Source organism: Plecotus auritus (assembly GCF_963455305.1).
Source record: "Plecotus auritus genome assembly, chromosome: 3".
Taxonomy (NCBI): domain Eukaryota; kingdom Metazoa; phylum Chordata; class Mammalia; order Chiroptera; family Vespertilionidae; genus Plecotus; species Plecotus auritus.
In genome coordinates, this window is record NC_137772.1 from 100,090,597 (window position 1) to 100,116,023 (window position 25,427).

Sequence of the window (25,427 nt, forward strand, 5' to 3'; positions counted from 1 at the left end):
TTTTTTCATTTCCATTTGCCTGTAAGATATTTTTCCATCCCTTCATTTTCAGTCTGTGTGAGTTTCTTGTTCTGAGGTGGGTCTCTTTAGACAGCAAACATATGGGTCATGTTTTCTTATCCATTCAGCCACTTGCTGTCTTTCAATTGGAGCATTTAATCCATTTACATTTAAAGTTATTATTGATAGGTACTTGTTTGTAGCCATTTTTATTTTTTGTGCCTGTGTTTCTTCTCCCCCCACCCCCCTTTTTTTCTTCTTTTTACAACAGTCGCTTTAGCATTTCTTGCCTTGCTGACTTGGTAGTGATAAAATTCTTTAGCCTTTCTTAGTCTGTGAAGCTCCCGATTTCCCCTTCAATTTTGAAAGATAGCATTACTGGATAGAGTATTCTTGGGTTCAGTCCCTTGCTTTGCATCACTTTATATACTTCCTACCATTCCTTTTCTGGCCTGATGTGTTTCTGTTGAGAAATCATTTGATAATCTAATAGGAGATCACTTTTAGATAACTTTCTGTCTCTCTCTTGCAGCTTTTAAGATTCTCTCTTTGTCATTAATGCTTGCCATTGTAATTATCATGTGTCTTGGTGTGGGTCTTTTTGGGTTATCTTGTTTGCGACTCTCTGTGCTTGTGTGACTTTTTTCTTCTCCAAGTCAGGGAAGTTTTCTGACATTATTTCTTCGAATTGATTTTCTAGCCCTTGTTCTTCTTCTTGTCATTCTGGCACCCCTATAATATGTATGTTGCTTCATTTCATGTTGTCCCAAAGCTCCCTCAGGCTCTCCTCCTGTCTTTTGATTTATTTTTCCAATTGAAGTTCAGATTGTGTGTGTTCTGCTTCCCTGTCTTCTAATTCACTAATTCGGTCCTCTGCTTCTCTTAGTCTACTATTGAAAGCTTCCATAGGGTTTTTTATTGTAGCTATGTCACTCTTTCTTTTTTCTTGGTTCTTGCATAGGTTGTTGATTTTCTCATCCATCTGGTTTATGAATTGTATTACCCTTATTCTGAATTATTTTTTCTGACATATTTCTTACCTCTGTTTCATTTAGTTCCTTTTCTGGCAATTCCTCCTTGTCTTTCCTTTGGGGGTTGTTCTCCTGTCTCCCCATTTTTGCTTTCACAGAAGGATCTAGGTGTAGAGTCACACAGCGCCTGTGGCTGCAGTGGTAGGCTTGGTGGTGAGTGGTGTGGTTGCACCTCAGATGGTCTTGGTGTCTGTTCCTCACACAGCTTTTCACGCTGTGGCAGGCTGCAGCTACTCCTTGGGCAGTCATGGCAGCAGGTGCTGGCGTGGGCACAGTGTCTGGGGCTAAATCTTCAGGCCTGTGGGAGGGGAGTGCATTTGGGAACTCACAGGAGCCTGCAGCTGTGGAGGCTTGAGTCCCGGTGTCCGTGGTTCTGCAGCCAAGGCAGCAGGTCCCTCGCCGGAGTGACTGTAAGGTCCCAGTGGTGTCTGAGAGCACCCTGTGTGAAGTTGGGCTGTGCTCCCAGTCAAAGCAGCTCTCCTCTTTAAGATGGCATGGCCTCTGCAGCAGAGATGGCCTCCTCAGGAGTGATTGCAGTGGTAGCAGAGGCTGCCCAACTAGGTGAGCCTGGTCCACCAGCCCCTGAAAGTCCTGAGGGATCTGTCACACACACACACACACACACACACACACACACACACACCACATCCACACACTCCTCTTTCTCTCCCTCACTCACTCACACTCTCTTCTTCACTGCCATTCTCTTGGCCACCATCTTCCAATATCTGTTATTTCTTCTTGATGTATTTTCCCCTTTATCATTACAAAATGTCCATTTGTTGTCTCATATTACCTTTTTATCTAGAAATGTATTTTGTCATATATAAGTATGGCTACACCTGCTTTTCCCTGGAAGCCATTTTATTGGAGTATCATTTTCCATCCTTTCACTTTGTTCTATGTTTGTCTTTGTAGCTGAGATATGTCTCATGAAGGCAGCATATATAGCTGGGTTTTGTTTTTTATTCAGCCCACTACTCTGTGCCTTTTAACTGGTAAGTTAAGTCCTTAGAGCAGTAGTTCTCAACCTTTTTAATGCCGTGACCCTTTAATACAGTTCCTCATGTTGTGGTGACCCCAACCATAAAATTATTTTTGTTGCTACTTCATAACTGTAATTTTGCTACTGTTAATGAATCGTAATGTAAATGTCTGTGTTTTCTGATGGTCTTAGGCTCTACACCTGCAGTTCTCAACCTGTGGGTCATGACCCACAGGTTGAGAACTACTAGCAGGGTTGCCTAAGACAACCCTGCTAGTAGTATTGCTGTATCTCCATTGTTTCTTTTCCCTTGTGTTTCTTTTTGTTTGTTTTAGTATGATGGTCTTTTATGATGTTTTCCTCAATTTCATTTTTTGTTGTTAGGTGTTTCAGTTCTAGATTATTTGTGGTCATCATTAAGTTTATGCAAAAGAAATTTTCATATATACAATAGTGCACTTTCTTCTGAGTCCATCTTATCTCCATTCACCAGTGTAAGTTCTTTCAAATTTCACTCTAAGTGATAACACATTTGTTTCATGTATTTTTTTTGTTTATTTAGGTATTATTAAACCTAGAAAACGAGATGAGTCAGAGGCAAAAGTTGTTCATGGTGAAGGTTTTAAGACTGTTGCAGCAACAAAATATGAAACAATAGCAGCAATGACCAACCTGGCTATAGTAAACTGTCAAATATATGGAAGAAATGCACTTAATCTTAAGGTATGCTAGATCTTTTTAATGGCATGTTTTGTTGTATTATCAATTATTTTTGCTTTAGGTTGCCTAACTTAAGTTAGTTTATATAGTATAAAGGAATCTTTCTTATTGCAATAGAGACTTTCCCAGGAACACATTAAAATTGCATCTCTAAACCTATCTGTCCTAGTTTGCCTTCATTCCAGTTTTTAAAAATGCTTATGTCCAAAGCGATTATAATGCTTTTTTAAATTACTTAACATGATTAAAATAGTGGGATTCAGAATTATCATTAATTTATCAACAATTTTTGGCCTTTGTGCCAACTCTAACAATAGGCTAGTTTTTCGCCCAGTATAATGAACAAGAGGCCTGGTACATGAAAATTCGTGCACTCCTGGGCGGGGGCGGGGGGGGGGGGAGGGGAGGAGTCCCTCAGCCAAGCCTGCACCTTCTCACAGTCCAGGAGCCCTCAGTCGATGGGGAGCGAGCCTAAGCCACAGTCTGGCCTCCCTCTGCAGTAGGCAACTGGTGGGCCAATCAGGGGATGGCAAGCAGCCAGTCCCACCCCCCACAATCGCCCCTCTGGCACTGCTGCTCACCACTGCCCAACGATCACCGTCCCCTCCCTCTGCCCATTGACACATGCCTTGGCTGGCCTGGCACCACCTGCTCACCAGCCTCGCCCCCCACTGACCAGTTGTTCTGTCGTTCAGTCAATTTGCATATTCCACTTTTATTATATAGGATAACTGTAATAATAGTTACCATTTATTAAGCACCCCCTATGTGCAAAGCAAATGATAGTTTTCAAACGTATAATTCAGCAAAAAACAACCACCTTATAATTTAGAAAAGTAGATATTATAATCTTCATTTTACAGATGAGAGCATTGAAGTTCAATGAAAGTAACTTGCAGATCGCAAAGCAAGCAAGTGGCAGAGCTTGCATTTGAACCTACAACTCTTTGACTTCAAAATCTATTTTTATATTAAAATATATTTTGAAATATTTTCATTAAAATTGAAAAAGTAGGAAAAGTTACAGGAAGAGTTTCTTTGGGAAATTAGGACATTAAAAAATTTTTATGTGCCTGGCTGGTGTGGCTCACCTGACTTCTTTTGCTGTCATACCCTCACCCATATGTACTCTCTCCTTTCCTTGGGATCTGAGATGCTCTTCTATGTTGACACCCTCCTCATTATTTGGGTTCTGTCATCCTGTACTGAAATTTTATGATGTGTAGAATTCCTTCCTGCCCTACTCAGGTTATGATGGATTATGTTGGAGTAATCCTTTCCTGCCCACATAGATATCTTTTGTTTTGGCTAATTTTAATATTTTCTTTTTGTCATTGAATTAAAGCAGTTTTACTATGATGTGCCTAGGTGTAATTTGTTAAAATACTTATCTTCCTATAGTTCATAGCACTTTTTAAATGTATAACTTTATATTGCTCGTCATTTCTGGCAAAATTTTCTTCAAATATGCCCCTGGCCCACTTTTTATGTCCTCTTCTTATTGGAATTCAGACACATGTGTCTGAGGCCTTTTCATCCTGTCCTTACTCTCTTTCCTGTATTTTCCTTTTACTCTCTGTGCTTTATTCTGAGTTTTTTTTTTTTATTACTTAAATTATAGTTCAATTTTATTCTCTTTTCAGCCAAGTCCTTGATTTTTGTTATTTTATCATCTAAATATTTTGTCATTTAAATTTTTATTTTATTATCTAATTTCTTGAGCCTATTAATCAGTTATTTTATTTTTTAAAGATTTTTAAAGTTGATTTTTAGAAAGAGAGGAAGGGAGAGGGAGGGAGGGAGGGAGGGAGAAAGAGAGAGAGAGAGAGAAACCCATGGGAGAGCAAAACCTCAATTGGCTGCTCCCTGTAGGCCCCCCACAGGGAATCGAGCCCACAACCCAGGCATGTGCCCCCACCAGGAATCAAACCAGCAACCTTCACAGGAGGTGCCCAACCAACTGAGCCACACTGGCCATGGCACAGTTACATTTTAATACATTGGATATATCCAATATGTGGTTTCTCTGTGGGCCTGTTTCTATGATATATCATTTATCTTGATTTTTGTCCAATTATTGTCTTTTTGCATGTCTTTTTATTCTTGACTAGAGGCCCAGTGCACAAAATTCATGCACGGGGGGGGGGTGTCACTCAGCGGAGCCTGTGCCCTCTCGCAATCCAGGACCCCTCAGGTAGGGTCCCTAGGCCTGGCTGGTGATCAGGGTCTATCGGGGCTTTCCTTCCCTTGGCTGCCGGCAGCTGGCCCTGCCCCCTCCACTGCCACTGCTTGCATTGCATCTCCCCCCACCCCCCGCCCGCCACTGGTCACCTCCCTCGGCAGGTGACAGGCATGGGGTGAGATCACTTGGCTGGCCTGGGCCTCTCTCTGTGGGGCACTGTCAGCCGGGTAGCCTGGGCCTCCCTCTTTGGGGTGATCCATTGCAGAGCCCCCTCCCCCCATTGATCATCCCACAGAGGGTGGTCTGGGCCTCACTCTGCAGGGTGATCATGGGGCAATGGCAGGGCCCCCCAACCAATTGCATTGCACCCTCCTTGGCTGGCCTGGCACCAGTGTGTGTCATAGCGTGGTCATCCAGAAGGTAGTCTGGACGGTCATTCTGCTGTTTGGTCATTTGGTCAATTTACGTATTATGCTTTTATTATTATAGACTGCTTGGTAAATGTTGTTTAGAGGGATTTTGAGGACCTAGATGATGTTCTCTTCTTCCAGAGAATTTTTATTGTTGCTCTGGCAGGCAGAGAAGCTAGGGAATATTCACTTTAATTCAGTCAGACAATAAACTGATTTTATCCTGGGCTCTACCCTTTGTAGAGGTTTTCTGTTAACCTCTTCTCTCAGGGCTGTAGCCTTTCAGCCATCTTATACCGTCTGTGGCCCCTCTTGCTTGGTATGTCCTGAATTCCATGTTTTGTCTCCCTAGTCCAATTAGACTGGCTATAGTTCTATTCAGCTTCTTGATAACAGTTTTGGTTTAGGCAAATGACTTTTTGAGAAAAATAGTATTGAGTGTTGTGTTTATCACTCTGAGGTTTTCTTCTCTCTGGAGTTTCGGCTTATAAGTTTTAGTTACCTTGGTCATTCCTTAAGTCTTTGTTGTGCTACATTTGTTTTTTGTTTTAGTAGAAGAATTGATTTGAAAAAAGGTCAGTAGTAGAAGTGAAAAATCATTTTATCTAGTTTTGAAGTGAATTCCTTTAATCAAAGTTGTCAAGCTTTTTCTGTAAAGGGCTAGCTAGATAGAAAAGTTGAAGGCTTTGATGGCTACATGGTCTCTGTCACAACTACTCAACTGTGTTGTAAAAAAAGTATTCATATACAATAGCTAAACTTGTGCACATGCTGTCTTCCAATAAAAATTTGTCAAGAAAAGCAGATGGCCAACTTTATTTTGCTACTCCCTTTTTAAATGGAAGAAGAATACATCTTTTAAAAAGTTGGTTGTATCTAGTCAAGAAAAAATATTTCCATAGCCATTAATAATATTTTTTAAAATATTGGACTCCAGAGTAGGATCCTGAGCTCTGTACAGTGATAGAAAAGAATTAAAAGTCATAATTTCTGGAGCTTATTAAAAAACAGATTTTATATAAACAAAAATTTACACAAATCAAATGTACTGGTCAATATTACATAGACTAAGTGCATAAGTGCTTAAAAGTTACTAGAGCAATTCAAAAAATTGAGAAAGCCTTCACATTATTATTTAGTTTTTTACATTCCTTCCATGACAACCACAGCATTGAAGTTCAAAAACAAATAAAGCTCTTTCAATTTCTCCATCTTTCACCTCTAGTCTTATTGCCTTCCCTGTAACCCCTGATTTGGGCAAAAATGAATGGGATTTGAACCTGAAGGTGCCCACTCAGTAGTCAGCATGACAGGATGAGGGTCCTGCCTCCTGGCTAAGCCAGCTCTGTCACAAACCCCCACTCTATTAATAAATCACCGTGATATGCACTACTTCTTTCACATCCTTTATATTAAATTGCACACAAAAAATGAATGGATCTATCATTTAAACCTATAATCTTGCCTATTACCAATAAAGCCAAACTTTAATCTTCAGGGGATTTGAAGTTGAAGATTAAAGTGCCTTTTTTTTTTTTTTTTGTCTTCTGTTCTCAGGACATAAACCCTGACTTCCACCTCAGCCTTTTTTCTAGCCTCCTCATTTTGAAACCACCATTTGAAGTCCCCCTAATGTACCAGGCTGCTTCTCACTCCATCTGTACCTCTTTTTCTTCTGGGAAGTTTGCCCTTATAGAAAAAGTAAAATCTTGGTCATAAAAGTTAATTCTATTATAATAGCTCTTCAATAAATATTTCCAACTCCTTAGTAACCACTATATTTTACCATTTTTAAAGTGTACATTGAGAAAGCCTTCACGTTATTATTTAGTTCTTCACATCCCTTCCACGATAACCACAGCAAACAGATTTTATGATGGAACAGTAAAAGAGAGATCTAGGGTACCTGGCATAGGCAGGCCTAATGTTATAGTCACAGTCTTAGACATTCACTCATTCAGCCAATATTTATAAGAACCCACTATGTACCAGAGAAAACTATGTATCTCACTATGTATTAATGTGCAAAACAAATAAAAATGCCTATTTCATGGAGCTTATACTTTAGTGGGGTGACATTATACAGTACATATAGTTATACATAGCCTGTTCTGTGGTGAGAAGAGCTATGAAAAAATAAAGCAAGTGGCTGGTCAGGGAGAGGTTGCTATTTATGATGGGTTGGTCAGAAAAGCCCTCTTTGTTCAAATGACTTATGAGTATACAGCTGACTATAAGTAGGCTGCTGACTGAGGTGAGAAGATAATTCTTGGGAATAGATAGGGGGCAAATTTATACATGCAGTCGGAAATGTAAAGGCCCTAGTTATGTGCACACACTAAGTTGAATGGTTAGAAACTGTAACAGACACATTTCTGCTACATAATTTAGTGTACCACGATTTCTGTCAAGAAGAGAAAAATGTTTAATACCAGAAAAAAATAACACCTACTTTTATCAACTACCAACATGTAGACATTTACAAATATTAATATTTTACTAAAATGTCAGTCTTGTACTGTCAATTCCAAGATTTTTTAGTCATGAACCTTTCATTCTTACATAGTATTTGCCATAGCCTAATTCATTGGCAAAATTACCCCATTCACTGCAAGCTTAGGTGTTTGATCATCATTAGAGTTCCTTGGTGCATTCAGTTGGTCACTACTGATTCTATGATCCCTAAGAAACAAATTTAATGCTTCAATTTTCCTGAAGCATTAAATATACTGGGGGCACCAGTCATGTTTTAGTCAGTTCAGGTTGTTATGATAACATGCCATAGATTGTGTGGCTTAAACAACATTTACTGATTACAGTTATCATGGTGAGAAAGTTTAATATTGAGGTCAGCTGATTTTGTTCCTGGTGAGAGCCCTCTTGTTCACAGCTGTCTTCTTGCCATTATCATATGGCAGGGAGGAGGGAGAGGTGGGGGTAGGAAGGGAGAGAGAGAGGGCACTCAGGTCCCCTCCTTTTCCTATAAGGGCTCAACCCTTCATCAGGGCTTCACCATTAAAACCTCATCTAACCCTATTTCCCGAAGGCCTCTCCTCTATGAAACATCACAGTGGGAATTAGTGTTTCAACGTATGAATTTGGGGGGACACAAACATTTAGTCCATAACAAGACATAAGTTTTCCTTTCAGAAATCTGTATATTTAAGCAATAAATTTTATATAGGTGTCAGATTAATACAAAGATAACAGAGAAATAGAAGTGTTGGCGATGTGGGCTCTCAGTTCTTGACTTTATGCAGGAAAGATTTCACAGTGTGAGTCCAGGTGATTTTGAGAGTACATTTATTAAAGCTGGGGATAGTGAAACAAAGGAAGGACTTAAGATAGAAGAGCAAGATCATAGCCACAGAAGTGAGCCTAGGCGGAGTTGCCTTGGTCCTTTTGAAAGAAAACACAGAAGCAGAAGAAATGAGCCAGCTGGGCTATATGGATTCAGGAAACAAGTTACAGAGGCAAAAGAAGGGCTATTGACAACAGGTTCAGGGGGTTAGTCCAGGATGAGCTGTCCCCCTTGGTTGTAATTCTCCTGGGAAACTTTAGAGCTTACAGGAGAAAGAAAAGCAGAGATATAAGCCTGAGGAAAGAAGTGGGGAAAGGCCATGTGCATACTCCAGAGAGATGGGGAGAGATGAGAGAGGAGAGAGAGAAAGAGAGAGAGAGAGAGAGAGAGAGAGAGAGAGAGAGAGAGAGAGGAACTGGATCCTTTGCCTTAAGAGGTTTTATCTGTTTTCCAAAGACAAGAATTTTAGGGGAGGTCTCAAGGGAGAATCTCAATAGAATATTCATCAGCTTTCCAGGTGTGTCTTTGAAAGGTCATGGTCTCTACTGTTTGTTTGGCACTATGGTAGGATTCATTAGTCATTGATTAATGCTTAAGGGAGTGGTAGTGCAAGGGAGAAGGAGGCAGGTGAGTCAGGGTGCTGGATAAGGCCAGTTTGAATTAGCTATCTGTCTCAGTTCCCCATTCAACTTGCTAAGGAATTTTCTTACTACCCTACCTCAGAACTAGAGACATGAAAAAACCCAGGTGGTGAAAAGGAAAATTAAATATAAAATATATTTATTGTTTCATAATTTACATTTAAGTCTTTTATTTATTTTGAGTTTATTCTTGTGTCTGGTGTGAGTTGGTGCTCTAATTTCTTTTTTTGCATGGACCTGTCCAATTTTTCCAGCAGCATTTATTGAAGAGACTGTCTTTACTCCATTGTATACTCTTTCCTCCTTTGTCAAATATTAGTTGAGCATAATGGCTTGGGTTGATTTCTGGGGGTCTCTGTTCTGTTCCATAGATCTATATGCCTATTCTTGTGCCAGTGCCAGGCTGTTTTGATTATAATGGCTTTGTAATATAACTTGATAGATGGTATTGTGATTCCTCCAACTTTGTTCTTTCTCAGGATTGTTGCAGATATTTGGGTTTATTTATTTATTTATTTATTTATTTATGGTTCCATGTACATTTTTGGAGTATTTCTTCTAGATCTGTGAAATATTCTGTTAGTATTTTAATAGAGATTGCATTGAATCTATAGATAGCTTTATGTAATGTGGACATTTTAATGATGTTAATTCTGCCAATCCATGAACATGATATACTCTTCCATTTGTTTCTATCTTCCTCTATCTCTTTTTTCAGTGTCCTGTAGGTTTTTGAGTACAGGTTTTTTACTTCCTTGGTTAAGTTTATTCCTAAGTATCTTATTTTTTGTTGTTATTGCAGTGGTAATTTTTTTTAAAGTTTCTCTTTCTGAGAATTCAATATTAATGTGTAAAAGTGCTATAGGTGGCAAAATCTGACATCTCTCATAGCCAATATATCTCCTGGGGCAAGGAAAACAAAGGAGAAAATAAACAAATGGGACTACATCGAAATATAAAAAGCTTATGCCAAGCAAAAGAAACCATCAACAAAATGAAAAGGGAGCCCATCCTATGGGAGAACATATTTGCCAATGATATATCTGATAAGGGGTTAATAGTCAAAGTACATGAAGAACTTATACAACTTAACAAAATGAAGACAAACAATCCAATTACAAAATGGGCAAAGGACCTAACTAGATACTTCTCCAAAGTAGGCATACAGAAGACCAATAGACATAGGAAAAATGTAAAAGTCACTAATCATCATAAAGGTGCAAATTAAAACTACAATGAGGTATCATCTGACCCCTGTCAGAATGGCTACCATCAACAAATCAACAAATGACAAGTGATGGTGAGCATGTGTAGAGAAGGGAACCCTAGTGCACTGCTAGTGGGAATGCAGACTGGTGCAGCCACTATGGAAAACAGTATGGAGTTTCCTCAAAAAATTAAATATGGAACTGCCATTTGATCCAGTGATCCCACTTCTGGGAATATATCCTAAGAATCCTGAATCACTAATCAGAAAGAATGTATGTACCCCTATGTTCATAGCACCACAATTTACAATAGCTAAGATCTAGAAACAGCCCAAGTGCCCATCAGTAGGCAAGTGGATAAAAAACCTGGTACATTTATACCATGGAATACTAGGCAACAGTTAAAAAAAAAAAAAAGAATCTCTTATCTTTGAAACAGCATGAAGAGACCTGGAGAATGTTGTGCAAAGTGTAATAAGCTAGTCAGAGAAAGACAAGTTGATACTTGGAATCTAAAAAACAAAATAAACTGTTGGACAACATAGATCCAAAGACATAGAAGCATGGAAGAGACTTTCAAATCTCAGAGGGAAGGCAGGGATGGTGGGTGGTTTGGAAGTGATTAACCAAAGAACTTATATGCATATATGCATAACCCACTGCCATAGACAATAGTGTGGTGAAAGCCTGGAGTGGGGTCAGATATAGGCTAGAAGGGGTTAATGGGGGGGGGGGAGGAGACACATGTAATACTTTAAACAATAAAGATAAATTTAAAAAATAAAATATATTTCAATATGTAGTGAACACTCAAAATGTTTGCTCATTATTAATTGATGTCCTGTAACACACATGTCCCTATACTTACTGAATACATAAATAGTTACTACTATTTCTATCTGATTTCGACCTCTTACATGTTTAAGAAATTACTAGAGGCCCGGTGCATGAAATTCATGCACAGGGGTGTGTGTCTCTCAGCCCAGCCTGCACCCTCTTCAATCTGGGACCCCTCGAGGGATGTCCAACTGCCCGTTTAGGCCCGATCCAGGTAGGATCGGGCCTAAAAGGGCAGTAGGACATCCCTCTCACAATCCAAGACTGCTGGCTCCCAACTGCTCGCCTGCCTGCCTTCCTGATTGCCCCTAACCACTTCTGCCTGCCAGCCTGATCACCCCCTAACCACTCCCCTGCCAGTCTGATTGATGCTTAACTGCTCCCCTGCCAGCCTGTTTGCCCCTAACTGCCCTCCTCTGCAGGCCTAGTCACCCCTAATTGCCCTCCCCTGCAGACCTGTTCCCCCCCAACTGCTCTCCCCTGCAGGCCTGGTTCCCCCCCAACTGCCCTTCCCTGCAGGCCCAGTTGCCCCCAACTTCCCTCCTCTGCCGGCCTGGTCACCCCTAACTGCCCTCCCCTGCAGGCTTGATTGCCCCCAACTGCCCTCCTCTGCTGGTCTGATTGCCCCCAACTGCCCTCCCCTGCTGGTCTGATTGCCCCCAACTGCCCTCCCCTGCAGGCCCAGTTGCCCCCAACTGCCCTCCCCTGCAGGCTTGATTGCCCCCAACTGCCCTCCCCTGCTGGTCTGATTGCCCCCAACTGCCCTCCCCTGCTGGTCTGATTGCCCCCAACTGCCCTCCCTTGCAGTCCTGGTCCTTCCCAACTGCCCTCCCCTGCTGGCCATCTTGTGGTGGCCATCTTGTGTCCACATGGGGGCAGTCATCTTTGACCGCATGGGGGCAGCCATCTTGTGTGTTGGTCAATTTGCATATTATCCTTTTATTAGATAGGATTAGATAGGATAGAGGCCTGGTGCATGGGTGGGGGCCAGCTGGTTTGCCCTGAAGGGTGTCCTGGATCAGGGTGGGGGTTCCCTTGGGGCATGGGGTGGCCTGGGCGAGGGGCCTGTGGTGGTTTGCAGGCCAGGCACGCCCCCCCGGCGACCCAAGCGGAGGCCCTGGTATCTGGTATTTATTTATCTTCTATAATTGAAACTTTGTAGCCTTGAGCGGAGCCAAGCCTCCTGCTCGCTCTGTGGCTGCAGCTATTTTTGTTGGGATTTATTTATCTTGTATAATTGAAACTTTGTAGCCTTGAGCAGAGGCCTGGGCCCTCCAGGGCAGGCGGAAAGCTTGGCTTCCTTCATTGCTGGGAACAACCCAAGCCTCCTGCTCTCTCCGTGGCCACAGTCATCTTGGTTGGGTTAATTTGCATACTCGCTCCTGATTGGCTGGTGGGTGTGGCTTGTGGGTGTAGCAGAAGTATGGTTAATTTGCATATTACTCTTTTATTAGATAGGATTATCATGACAGACTAAAATGAATGAGTGGGAGATAAGTATAGGCTTATTTGTGTACTGTGTCAACCACTATAAGTCAGAATATGGGATTTTTAAAAATTTTGTATAAAATATTTTATGTATTGTTAATAATTAACCTCTTAATCTCTGGTCACTTTCTTTTAGGGCTTTTTTATCCTGAATTGCCCGGACTTAACACCTTTGGCTTACCAATTGATATATCTTAACTTATCATTTAATGATATCTGTTCATTTCCCACAGAAGTAAGTCCATTTTTATTATTGTATAAACTTTAATAAATTTATTATGAATAATAATTATTATAATAAATAGACACATGATATCCTTGAATTACTATGAAGTAAATATATTTTAGATTGCATCCCAAAAGGCTTATTTTCAGAAGAATGAGAAGTACAGTACATCTTTCTTAGGAAGTCCCATGACATAATTCGTAAAGACTGTTATTATAGTCAGGCACTTAAATATGTTCTCATAATTATACAATGTATATAAAATAATTTATCTATTCTCACTCCAAATAAAACCTAAAATAAACCTATTCATGCGTTAATCCGAAATTTTAAAAACACAGTTTAGTGACCAGGTAATATGATACTATAACAAGTTTTAGCTATCATGGGTCAATATAGGATATTCTGCATAATAAAATATATGTAGAATAATCACATATGCTAATGAGCTAATGTATTGTTATTTTATTTTACTATTTTTTTAGTTTTTGACATTTTTAAACTTTTATTATTGAGAGTATTACAATATCCCTTTTTTCTTCCATTGCCCCCCTACACCCAGTTCCTGCCCTGCCCCAGGCCTTCACCACCCTATTGCCTGTGTCCATAGGTAATGCATATATGCATATAAGTTCTGCTATTAATCTCTTCCTGCTACCCCTCTCCACTTTCCTCTGAGATTCATTGGTCTCTTCCATGTTTCCATGCCTCTGGTTCTATTTTATTCATCAATGTATTTTGTTCATTAGATTTTTTGTTCATTTATTTTGATTTTTAGATTTAATTGTTGATAGATATGCATTTATTGCTATTTTATTATTCATATTTTTTACCTTTTATTTTTCCCTCTTCTTCTTGTCCTTATCCTTCCCTCTTCTCCTTCTCTTTCTCCCTCTCCCTCTCCCTCTCCCTCTCCCTCTCCCTCTCCCTCTCCCTCTCCTTTTCCCTCTCCCTCTCCCTCTCCCTCTCCTTTTCCCTCTCCCTCTCCCTCTCCCTCTCCTTCTCATCCTCCCCCTCCCCCTCCCCTTTCTCCTCCTCCTCCTCCTCCTCCTCCTCCTCCTCCTCCTCCTCCTCCTCCTCCTCCTCCTCCTCCTCCTCTTCTTCTTCTTCTTCTTCTTCTTCTTCTTCTTCTTCTTCTTCTTCTTCTTCAAGAACACCCTTCAACATTTCATGTAATACTGGCTTGGTTGTGATGAACTCCTTTAGCTTTTCCTTGTCTGGGAAGCTCTTTAACTGACTTTCAATTCTAAATGATAGCTTTGCTGGGTAGTGTAAACTTGGTTATAGGTCATTCCTTTTCACCGCTGAATATTTCTTGCCACTCCCTTCTGGCTTGCAAAGTTTCTGTTGAGAAATCAGCTAGCAGTTGTATGGGTGCTCCCTTGTAGCTAACTAACTGCTTTTCTCTTGCTGCTTTTTTAACAATAGATTTTATTGATTTTTTACAGAGAGGAAGGGAGAGGGATAGAGAGTTAGAAACATCGATGAGAGAGAAACATCGATCAGCTGCCTCCTGCACACTCCCTACTGGGTATGTGCCCGCAACCAAGGTATCCCTTGACCGGAATCAAACCTGGGACCCTTGAGTCCACAGGCCAACACTCTATCCACTGAGCCAAACTGGTCAGGGCTTCTCTTGCTGCTTTTAAGATTATCTCTTTGTTTTGAACTTTTGGAATTTTAATTATGATTTGTCTTAGTGTGAGCCTCTTTGGGTTCATGTTGTTTGGGATTCTGTGCTTCCTGGACTTGTATGTCTAGTTCTTTCACCAGGTAAGGGACGTTTTCTGTCATTTTTTCAAATAGTTATTTGATATCTTGCTCCCTCTCTTCTCCTTCCAGTACCGCCATGATGCAAATGCTGGTACAATTGAAGTTGTCCCAGAGGCTCCTTACACCATCTTCATATTTTTGGATTCTTTTTTCTTTTTGCTGTTCTTATTGTGTGTTTCTTGCTTCCTCATATTCCGAATTCTTGATTTGATTCTCAGTGTTCTCTACTTTACTATTGATCCCCTGTAAATTATTCCTTATTTAAATTAGTGTATCCTTCATTTCTGACTTGTCTTTTTTTATGTTGATGTTCTTGCTAAGTTCCCTAAAGTTCTCATTAGGTTCCTTGAGCATATTTATAACATTGTTTTGAACTCAGTATCTAGTAGTTTTCTTGCTTCCATTTCATTTAGTTCTTTTTCTGGAGATATTTCCTGTTCTTTCATTTGTAATATATTTCTTTGTATCTGCATTTTGACTGTGTTTGTTTTTATGTATTATGTAGATCTGCTATGTCTCCTGGAGTTAGTAGAGTGGCCTTGTGTAGTAGGTGTCCTGTGGGGCCCAGTGGCTCAGCCTCCCCAGTCACCTGAGCTGGGCACTCCATGTGCACCCCTGTGAGAATTATGTACACTGTCTGATTATAGTTGAGCCTTGATGTATGTTGGTGTCACTGGGAAGAGCTGACCTCCAGGCTAATTGGATGTAAGGACCACCTGTGACTATAGTGGGAGAGCTGCTGTGCAGGAGCCAACCCTATGGAGCAGGATTTGCTTCATTTGGCCTTTGGTGCTCACTGAGTCTGCCACTTGCTTGTGTCACTCATGGAGGTGGTAGAATTGTAATCCTGTGTGGTTGAAGCTGACTACTAGGTGTACTGGCTCTGGGACCTCCCAGGAGGTGCAAAGAGCCTCTGCCTGTGCCCTGTCTGAGGTCACCCAGCATGAGCTACAAAGCAATCTGCAGATGGCTGCTACTTGTGTTGAGCTTGGAGGTGCCGGGGAGGGGCCAAGCTATGAACTAGGGTGGGTTGCCACTAGTGTCAGGTCTGGAGCCCCTTATTGAGAAGTACAAGGGACACTAATACCAGGTGCTGCTTATTTGAGAGATTTTAGGAAATTAAAATGAGAGAAGAGAGGCCAGTTGTATGGAAAAGCCACTGGAAATGGCTTGGATGAACTCGAAAGTAAGGAGGGGTGGGGTCTCAGGAAATCACTGTACAGGTCAAATAGTATGAGCCAGATTGATGGAGATTCAGATATGGCACAGCTTGTCAGCTCTGTGGCAGGGAGGGCTCAGCAAAAGAACAATGGCCTCTGCCAGCACTTTTATCTGGGAGAAAGCTGTCCCTCCAGCTCTTGCCCTGATTCTGGACAATTTAGATCCTCTGTGAGTGGCCCAGGTTTTTTTCAATCTGCTGCCCCAGTGCTGGAGCTCAGAGGGAGTGAGTTGAAGTAAGTCCATGCATCAGCCCTTTAAGAGGAACTGCCTGGGACTCCAGCAGTCTGTGTCACTCAGCCACAATCTCTGCTGGTTTTTACAGTCAGCTCTGGGATCCTGGGTTGGGGGCCTGGTGTGGGGCAGAGACCCCTCACTCATCAGGGAAACCTCCACAGTCAAAATATCCCTCCTGATTTTAAACTACCAAATGTGAGTGTGGGACCAGCCAGTTCTGCGATTCCCCCCATGCAGCTATGATCCTCCTACTAGTCCTGATGCACTTCTTCTTTAATTCCCTAGCTGTAGTACTTCCATTCAGCTAGATTTCAGGTAGTTCTGAATGATGGTTGTTATGTATTTTAGTTGTAAATTTTGATGGAGTTGTGGGAGGTGGCAAGTATCACATTTACCTACACTGCCATCTTCTCTAAAAGCCTGTCATTTTAAATAAATGGGTCATTACAAGTAATTATGATAGATTATGTTCTCTGTGTCTTTATACAATTCTTTATTGGTCATTGGGTATTTGGTTGTTCTGTGAATTGACTTTCAGAATATTGACTTTTAGCAAATTGACTTCTTTCCTATTTAAAATACTATATAGTATTAAAAACATCCTATCTAATAAAAGAGTAATATTCAAATTGACTGTCACTCCAAGACACAAGATGGCTGCCCCCATGTGATCAAAGATGGCTGCCCCCATGTGGACACAAGATGGCCACCACAAGATGGCCTGCAGGGGAGGGCAGTTGTGGGCAGTTAGGGGTGACCAGGCCAGCAGAGGAGGGAAGTTGGGGGAGACCAGGCCAGCAAGGGAGGACAGTTGGGGGGGACCAGGCCTGCAGGGGAGGGCAGTTGGGGGGGACCAGGCCTACAGGGGAGGGCAGTTGTGGGCAATCAGGCAAGCAGGGAGGGCAGTTAGGGGTGACCGGGCCAGCAGAGGAGGGCAGTTGGGGGAGACCAGGTCAGCAGGGGAGGGCAGTTGGGGGTGACCAGGCCTATAGGGGAGGGCAGTTGGAGGGGGCCAGGCCTGCAGGGGAGAGCAGTTGGGGGGGACCAGGCCTGCAGGGGGGGGAAGTTGGGGGGACCAGACCTGCAGTGGAGGGCAGTTGGGGGAGACCAGGCCTGCAGTGGAGGATAGTTAGGAGGGACCCAGGCCTGCAGGGGAGGGCAGTTGGGGGAGACCAGGCCTGCAGGGGATGGCAGTTGTGGGTGATCAGGCCAGCAGGGAGGGCAGTTAGGGGTGACCGGGCCAGCAGAGTAGGGCAGTTGGGGGAGACCAGGTCAGCAGGGGAGAGCAGTTGGGGGGGGGGGGCCAGGACTACGGGGGGGAGGGAAGTTGGGGGGACCAGGCCTGCAGTGGAGGGCAGTTGGGGGAGAACCAGGCCTGCAGTGGAGGACAGTTAGGAGGGACCCAGGCCTGCAGGGGAGGGCAGTTGGGGGGGACCAGGCCTGCAGCGGAGGGCAGTTGTGGGCGATCAGGCCATTAGGGAGGGCAGTTAGGGGTGACTGGGCCAGCAGAGGAAGGCAACTGGGGGAGACCAGGTCAGCAGGGGAGGACAGTTGGGGGAGACCAGGACAGCAGGGGAGGGCAGTTGGGGGGAACCAGGCCTGTAGGGGAGGACAGTTGGGAGGGACCCAGGACTTCAGGGGAGGGCAGTTGGGGGGACCAGGCCAGCAGCAAGGGCAGTTAGGGATGACCAGGCTGGTAGAGAAGGGCAGTTGGGGGAGACCAGTTCTGCAAGGGAGCGCAGTTGTGGGTGATCAGGCCAGCAGGGAGAGGAGTTTGGGGTGACTGGGCCAGCAGAGGAGGGCAGTTAGGGGCAATTGGGCTGGCCAGGGAGCAGTTAGGTGTTGATTAGGCTGCTGGGGGTGGGGGGTTAGGGGGTGATCAGGCTGGCAGGCAGAAGCAGTTAGGGGCAATCAGGCAGAGGCAGGTGAGCTATTGGGAACCAGCAGTCCTGGATTGTGAGAGGGATGTCTGACCACTCGTTTAGGCCCGATCCGGGATCGGGCCTAAACGGGCGGTCGGACATCCCTCAAGGGGTCCCAGATTAGAGAGGGTGCAGGGTGGGCTGAGGGACACCCCCCTGACCCGTGCACAAATTTCGTGCACTGGGCCTCTAGTATTTTCCATAATTTCTCTGTAATATTGTATTTAATCTTTCGCTAGAAGTTATTTTTTTTTCTTTTCTAATGCTTAATAACTCTTTTATAAATTTGACTAGGAGAAATTGACAAGAATTTCCAAGGAATAGGGGTCTTTTTTCTTCAGGTTAATTTTAACTTCCTTTTCTAAATAGTTGTAGATGAGGCCATGTATCTACCAAGCATATTCTATCCACTAAAAGAAGAATGAATAAATAAGTGCTCTTCAAATGTAAAATTTAAAGTGCCCACTTTTTAAAGGGATAGAAATCAATAGAACTTGCCATTAACATACAGATCTGTGTTATATAGCAACTAGAGGCCCAGTGCACAAAATTCGTGCATGGGGGCGTCCCTCAGCCCAGCCTGTGCCCTCTTGCATTCCAGGACCCCTCAGGGGATGATCCTCCCAAAGATTGGGCCTAAGATGGCAGTCAGACATCCCTCTCGCCGTCCAGGACCCCTCACTCCTTACTACTCACCTACAGTGGAGGCGGGAGAGGTTTCCACCACCACTGCTGCACTTGCCAGCTGTGAGCCTGGCTTCTGGCTGAGTAGCACTCACCCTGTGGGAGTGCACTGACCACCAGGGGGCAGCTCCTGCATTGAGCATCTTCCCCCTGATGGTTAATGCGCATCACAGTGACCGGTCATTCCGCCGTTTGGTCAAATTGCATATTAGGGTTTTATTATGTAGGCTAGATAAAATTTTCCAACCAGAATGGTTATATCCAGGCTTGGAAGGGCTGTACTGGGGGTAGGCTAATGATAACTAGTTATCAGCATAGTGTAAATGCAATCAATAGAAGACCAGAAGCTGGCATAAATGTGGTGATTGAAATTGTTACAAGTTTCATGGAAAATTCAAGATGCTAGACTTAAGCAAAAGACAGAATCTATTCAAATAGTTTTAGACACACAAAAAAGGTAGAAGCAGAAATGGTAAACAAGAATGTTAATATAACAAACTGTATAGATATATATTCCATCTTCTTTTCAAATCTCAGATTATTTAAAAACACATAAAGAGTAATAATTATAATAATGTATTGTTGATCTTTGATGAGGAACAAGAAGGCTCACTGTGTGCTCAATATTGCTTGAATATCTATTGCAAGGAGGATATTTTAGCTCTGTGGAATTATCTTCTATTGCACACCAGCTAGATGGAGAAGAGAGAAGAATGGCAGAAGAAGGCACTATTAGTAAAGACTATAGCACATTTTTATAGCAGCCTTCTGGAAAAATGGATGATAGTGGCTTTTCTCTATTCAAGTTATAAGCAATACCTTGACAGTTTGGGTTTTAAAACTATTCCTATTTAATAGTCCAGCATATCAAAGGATCAGGATCAATCTCATAAATGAAAGGTCATTTGTATGCAATTATAGAAAACACTAGAGGCCCGGTGCACGAAATTCATGCACTGGGGGTGGGGGGGGTTCTAAGCCCAGCCTGCACCCTCTCCAATCTGGGACCCCTTGGGGGATGTCCGACTGCCGGTTTAGGCCCAATCCTACAGGTATTGGGCCTAAACCAGCAGTCGGGCATCCCTCTCACAATCCGGGACTGCTGGCTCCTAACTGCTCCCCTGATAGCCTGATTAACACCTAACTGCTCACCTGCTGGCCCAATCGCCCCCAACTGCCCTCTCCTGCTGGCCTGGTCGCCCCCAACTGCCCTCCCCTGTCGGCCCAATCTCACCCCCAACTGCTCTCCCTTGCTGGCCTGATCTCGCCCACAACTGCCCTTCCCTGCCAGCCTGATCACCCCTAACTGCTTCCCCTGCTGGCCTGATCTTGCCTCCAACTGCCCTCCTCTGCCAGCCAATTTGGTTCTGATTGGTCGGTTTCTATGCCAGTCAGCATCAAAAGCTCCGCCTCCTAGGCAGCCATTGGCTCCTCACACTTCACCCAGATTTGGTTCTGATTGGTCAGTTTCTATGTCAGTCAGCGTTTCTGGATCTATCAATGGGGCCTGATCAGAAAGGTGGGGCTGATCAGCAGCTTCAGTGGAGGCCTGGAGAGAAATGGAGGTGTGGCTGATGGCCAGGCCTGGAGAGAAAGAGAGAGGCAAGTGCTGATCAACAGCTGCCACAGAGGCTATGGATCAGACCCTGCTTCTCCCTTCAGGCCTCTCTCCAGGTGTGATTCGCAACCCAGCACTGACTGCAGGATTGACTTCTGCTTGGTTGAGCCTTTGGTCATTGTGGATGTGACGGACCCAGGGTTTTTATATATTAGGATTGGTTTACAGTTAAAAAATTAGAAAAACAGTGGTTCAACTTTAATTCTCTCTTGATAGGTCTAGAATTAATATCAGATACATGCCGTGCACTTTTCTTGGCTCAATTAAAACAGATTATTCTATATTTGTTGTTAAGGGCAATCTTCCAGGTTGTGAAGCTGAACAACTCCTGCAAATGTTCAGGGTCCAACAGATGCATTGACCAAAACTTATTGGAGAAGAAAGAGTTAGTAAAACTAAAAGAACAGAATCTAGAAAACAGATATGAGATGAGTCTTAGAAGCAAATGATGAGTCAGGAATGTTAGATAAAGATGAGGGAGATTTGCAGTGAGCTTTGGCACTAAGTCACCAACAAATTGATATGGAAGATGAAGAAGCAGATCTCTGCAGGGCTGTTCAGCTCAGTATGCAAGGCAGTTGCAAAAACATATCTCAAGATATTCCACAGACATCAAGTCAGAAGACATCTTACTTCAGAAGAGCTATGGAAGAGAAGCCTACTTTGAAAAGCAGCAGCAGCAACAGCAGTAGGAGCCACCAAGACAGCTTTCACACCAACCATAAGTTCAGAAGCACTTGGCAGTGATCTCCGTGATGATATGAGTGAGGAAGACAGGCTTCAGGTAGCTGTGACTATGTCTTTAGAAACTGTTAGAAATAATTTCATAACAGAAGAAAAAGTAATACATTTTATAAAATCTCTAAAATATACATACTTTCCAACATTATCTTGTGTGATTAAAGCAAAGGGTCCATTTTGATAATATGTAAAAGAACAATATGCAACCGAGGAAATAAGACTTTTAAGTGGTTTGCAAACAAAAATGTGAGAACATGGCAAAAAACATCAGTTGGACTAAATAATGACCCTTCAAATACTAGCCAAAGAAACATTCAGCAATTAAATAAATTTAAAATGGTTTTCTAAATGTTCGTTTTTCATTTTCAGTGTTCAATATCTAACATGTCTAAAATTGGGGCATTTTTTCTTGGATCTTTTTGCAGACCAGCTAATAAGCTCTTGCCACAGAACTTCCCTGTACATTTGGTTTTCTTTTCCTCCCTTCTGTGTAGGTAATTTGGCTCACTTTCATCACTTAATAGTTGCTTCTATGTCTCCTTTTAGGACAGTTTATTCTCTATGTTGCTGATAGTAATGGTTCCAGAAGGATAAGTATTCTCCCTCCACCTATGTATTATGCACTTCGGTGTCTTCTCATGTTATTGTTTTTGATCACAATTTATCTGCTATCTTATTATTTTTTAAAACTCTACTAAAAGATGGTAATCTTTCTTGAGATTTGCTTTTTAAGCCCTCTAAGATGATATTGTCATTTCATAATTCTGGTGCATTCCTAAATTCTAATATCATCTCTGCATAAGTATTTAAGAATAAATGAGCATTTAAATAAAGAATAATGTATTGTTAGGTCTGTAACATATATGGATGTAGTACATATAACAACTACAGTGCAAAAAAAGAAGGAACAGGCAATAGAGCTATTTAGGAAGATTTCCATAACTCACTGGAATTAAGTTAATATAAATCTGAAGTATATTATCATAAGATATATATTACAACCCCTAAAACAATTGTTAAGAGAATAACTGAAAAGAATATGGTGAAAAAAGTTATTAAAGTAATTAAAATATTGTACTAGCAAATATTCATTTGATGCAAATGAAGGCAGTAAAGAAAGAACAAATGGAAAATTACATTTAGAAAACTGTCTGTACTATATGTAAAATGGTGATGTAAATCCAGCATGCCATTAATAACATTAAATGTAAATACATCAAACAATCCAAAGATACACTTAAGAGCAAAAATACAGAGTTCAAAGGTAAAAATATGGAAAAATATAACATGCAAACAGCAACCATAAGAAAGCTGGAGTGACTGTACTAATATCAGATAAAATAAATTTCAAAACAAAATAAGTTACTAGAGATTAAAAAGGGACTTTTGTCAATCTATCAGGATAATAGCCTATATAATAAAGAGGTAATATGCAAATTGACCCTCACACCTTCGCATCACAAGATGGCCACCCCCACGTTGTCACAAGATGACTGCCCCCATGTCATTACAAGATGGCCACCACAAGATGGCCACCCCCACATCATCACAAGATGTCCACCTGCACATTGTCACGAGATGGCCGGCAGGGGAGGGCAGTTGGAGGCAACCAGGAATGCAGGGAGGGCAGCTGGGGGGGGGACCAGGCCTGCAGGGGAGGGCAGTTGGGGGTGATCAGGCCAGCAGGAGAGCAGTTAGGTGTCAATCATGCCATCAGGGGAGCAGTTAGGAGTCTATCAGGCTGGCAGGCTGAGTGGTTAGGGGCAATCAGGCAGCCAGGCAGGTGAGCAGTTAGAAGCCAGCCATCCCAGATTGTGAGAGGGATGTCTGACTGCCGGCAGTCGGACATCCCCCGATGGGTCCCAGATTAGAGAGGGTGCAGGCTGGGCTGAGGGACACCCCCTCACCACCAGTGCATGAATTTCATGCACTGGGCCTCTAGTAATTATATATACACACATATACATACATACATACATACATACATACATACATACATACATGTGTACATGGCCATAGAATACAAAAACTGAAAGAATTTAATGAAAAAATTAGAATTTCAACAATAATACTTATAAATTTCAATGCCCCACTTTCAAAAATGCATAGAACAACTAAGCAGAAGATCAACAAAGAAACAGAAGACTTGAACAACACTTATAATCGCTTAGACCTAACAGAAATCTATGGGACACTTCAACCAATAGCAGGAGAATACATAATTCTCAAATTCACATAGAACATTTTCCAGGATAGACCATAAAGTAAGTCTCATACATTTAAAACAATTGAAAATCACAGAAAATATATATTTTTTGCTACAGTGAAATGTAATTAAAAATCAATAACTGAAAGAAATTTGGAAATATATGAAAATTAAGCAACACATTATTAAATAACCAATGATTCAATTAAAAAATCAAAAGGGAAATTTGAAAGTACTTTAAGGTGACTGTAAATGAAGAGACAACATACCAAAATTTATGGGATGCCTTTACACCAGTGCTCAGAGGGGAATTTATAGCTATAAATACTTTTATTTAAAAAAGAAAAATTAATAACCTAATATTCTTTCTTAAGCCACTATAAAAACAAAGAGCAAACTAAACCTAAAGAAAGAATAAAGGAGGAAGTAATAAAAATTAGTACAAAAATTTGTGAAATTAAGAATAGAAAAACAGAGAAAAATAAACAAAACCAAGAGTTGATACTTTAAGAAATCAACAAAATAGACTGACCTTAAATAGACTGACCAAGGAAAAAGAAGACCCAAATTACTAAAATTAGGCATGAAAGATGGAACATTACTACCAACCTCACAGAAATAAAAAACATTTTATGAGACTACTAAATTTAACTGTAAACCAACCAACTAAATAACTTTGATAAAATGGGCACATACCTAGATAGACACAAGAATGGACTCAAGAAAAAAAAAATAGAAAATCTGAATGGCTCTATAAAAAGGAAAAAATTCAATAGTAATTTTAAAACTTTCCACAAAGAAAAGGCCAGGACCAGAAAGCTTCATTGGTGAATTTTACTATACATCTTAAGAAGAATTAACACCAATCCTTTACAAATTCTTCCAAAAAAATAGAAGAGAAGGAAAAAACCAATTCAAACTAGAAAACCAGTAATATGCTTATACCAAAACTGGACAAAGATATGGAAAGAAAAACAAACTACAGAACAATATCTTTCATGAATATAAATGCAAAAATTCTCAACAAAAATGCTAGCAAACATTTTACACCATGACCAAGTGATATTTATTCTAAGAATGCAAAGTTGGATAAACATACAAAAATCAGTCAATGTTACACACCATTTTAACACAGTAAAGGGGGAAAACTATACGATTATCTCAACAGAGACAGAAACAAATTTAAAAAATCCAACATCCTTTATGATAAAATTATTCAATATATAGAAGTAGAGGTGGATGTCTACAACTTTATAAAGGATATCTACAAAAAAACCACAGCTTATGTAATATTTAATGGTGAAAGACTCAATGTTTTCCTCCTAAGATCAGGAACCAGATGAAGATGTATACTAGTACTCTTTCCACTTTGTATTTAACATTGTACTGGACTTTCTAGCCAAGGCAAGAAAGAGAAATAAAAAACATCCAGCAGGAAGGTAGGGAAGGGTTAGGAGGGGGTAGTAAGAGATCAACCGAAGGACTTGTATGCATGCATATAAGCACAACCAACAGACTCAAGACACTGGGGACGGGGGACGAGGGCAAGTGCCTGGGGGTAGGGGAGCCGGGGGGAGGTCAGTGGGAGGAAAAAAAAGACATATGTACTACTATTTGTAACAATAAAATTAAAAACAAACAAACATCCAGGTTTAAAAGGAAGTTAAGCTTTCTCTACTTGTAGATGGCATGGTCTTATATATAGAAATCCTAAGGGATTCACTAAAAAATATATTAGAATTGAGTTCAGCAAAGTTGTAGTGTACAAGATCAATATACAAAAATCAATTGTATTTCTACAAAATAGCAACAAACAATCCTGACAATAAAGCAAGAAAGAAATTTTATTTACATGAAAAAGAGTAAAATACTTGGGAGCAAGTTTAACAAAAGTACAAAACTTACACTGTGAAAACTACAAAACATTGTTAAGTTAAAGGAAACGTATACTCAGATGACAAGACATCCCATATTCATGGATCTTAAGACTTAATATTTT

At 41.5% G+C, this 25,427-nt stretch overlaps 1 protein-coding gene and 1 pseudogene across 2 annotated transcripts in view; both read left to right on the forward strand.

Moving 5' to 3' along the window:
• LRRC63 (leucine rich repeat containing 63) overlaps nt 1-25,427 on the forward strand; it is a gene marked incomplete at both ends in the record, with an annotated part of 136,886 nt that overhangs the window by 53,256 nt on the left and 58,203 nt on the right. Inside the window, 2 exons of the mRNA XM_080660134.1 lie at nt 2,579-2,739; nt 12,940-13,038. Coding sequence (XP_080516260.1) covers nt 2,579-2,739; nt 12,940-13,038 — 260 coding nt within the window. The remainder of the gene's footprint in view (nt 1-2,578; nt 2,740-12,939; nt 13,039-25,427) is intronic.
• Nucleotides 15,968-21,656, forward strand: LOC308243289 (ataxin-3-like; annotated as a pseudogene). Its single transcript has 4 exons — nt 15,968-15,988; nt 19,422-19,788; nt 20,637-21,322; nt 21,648-21,656. The product of its transcript is annotated as an ataxin-3-like (transcript).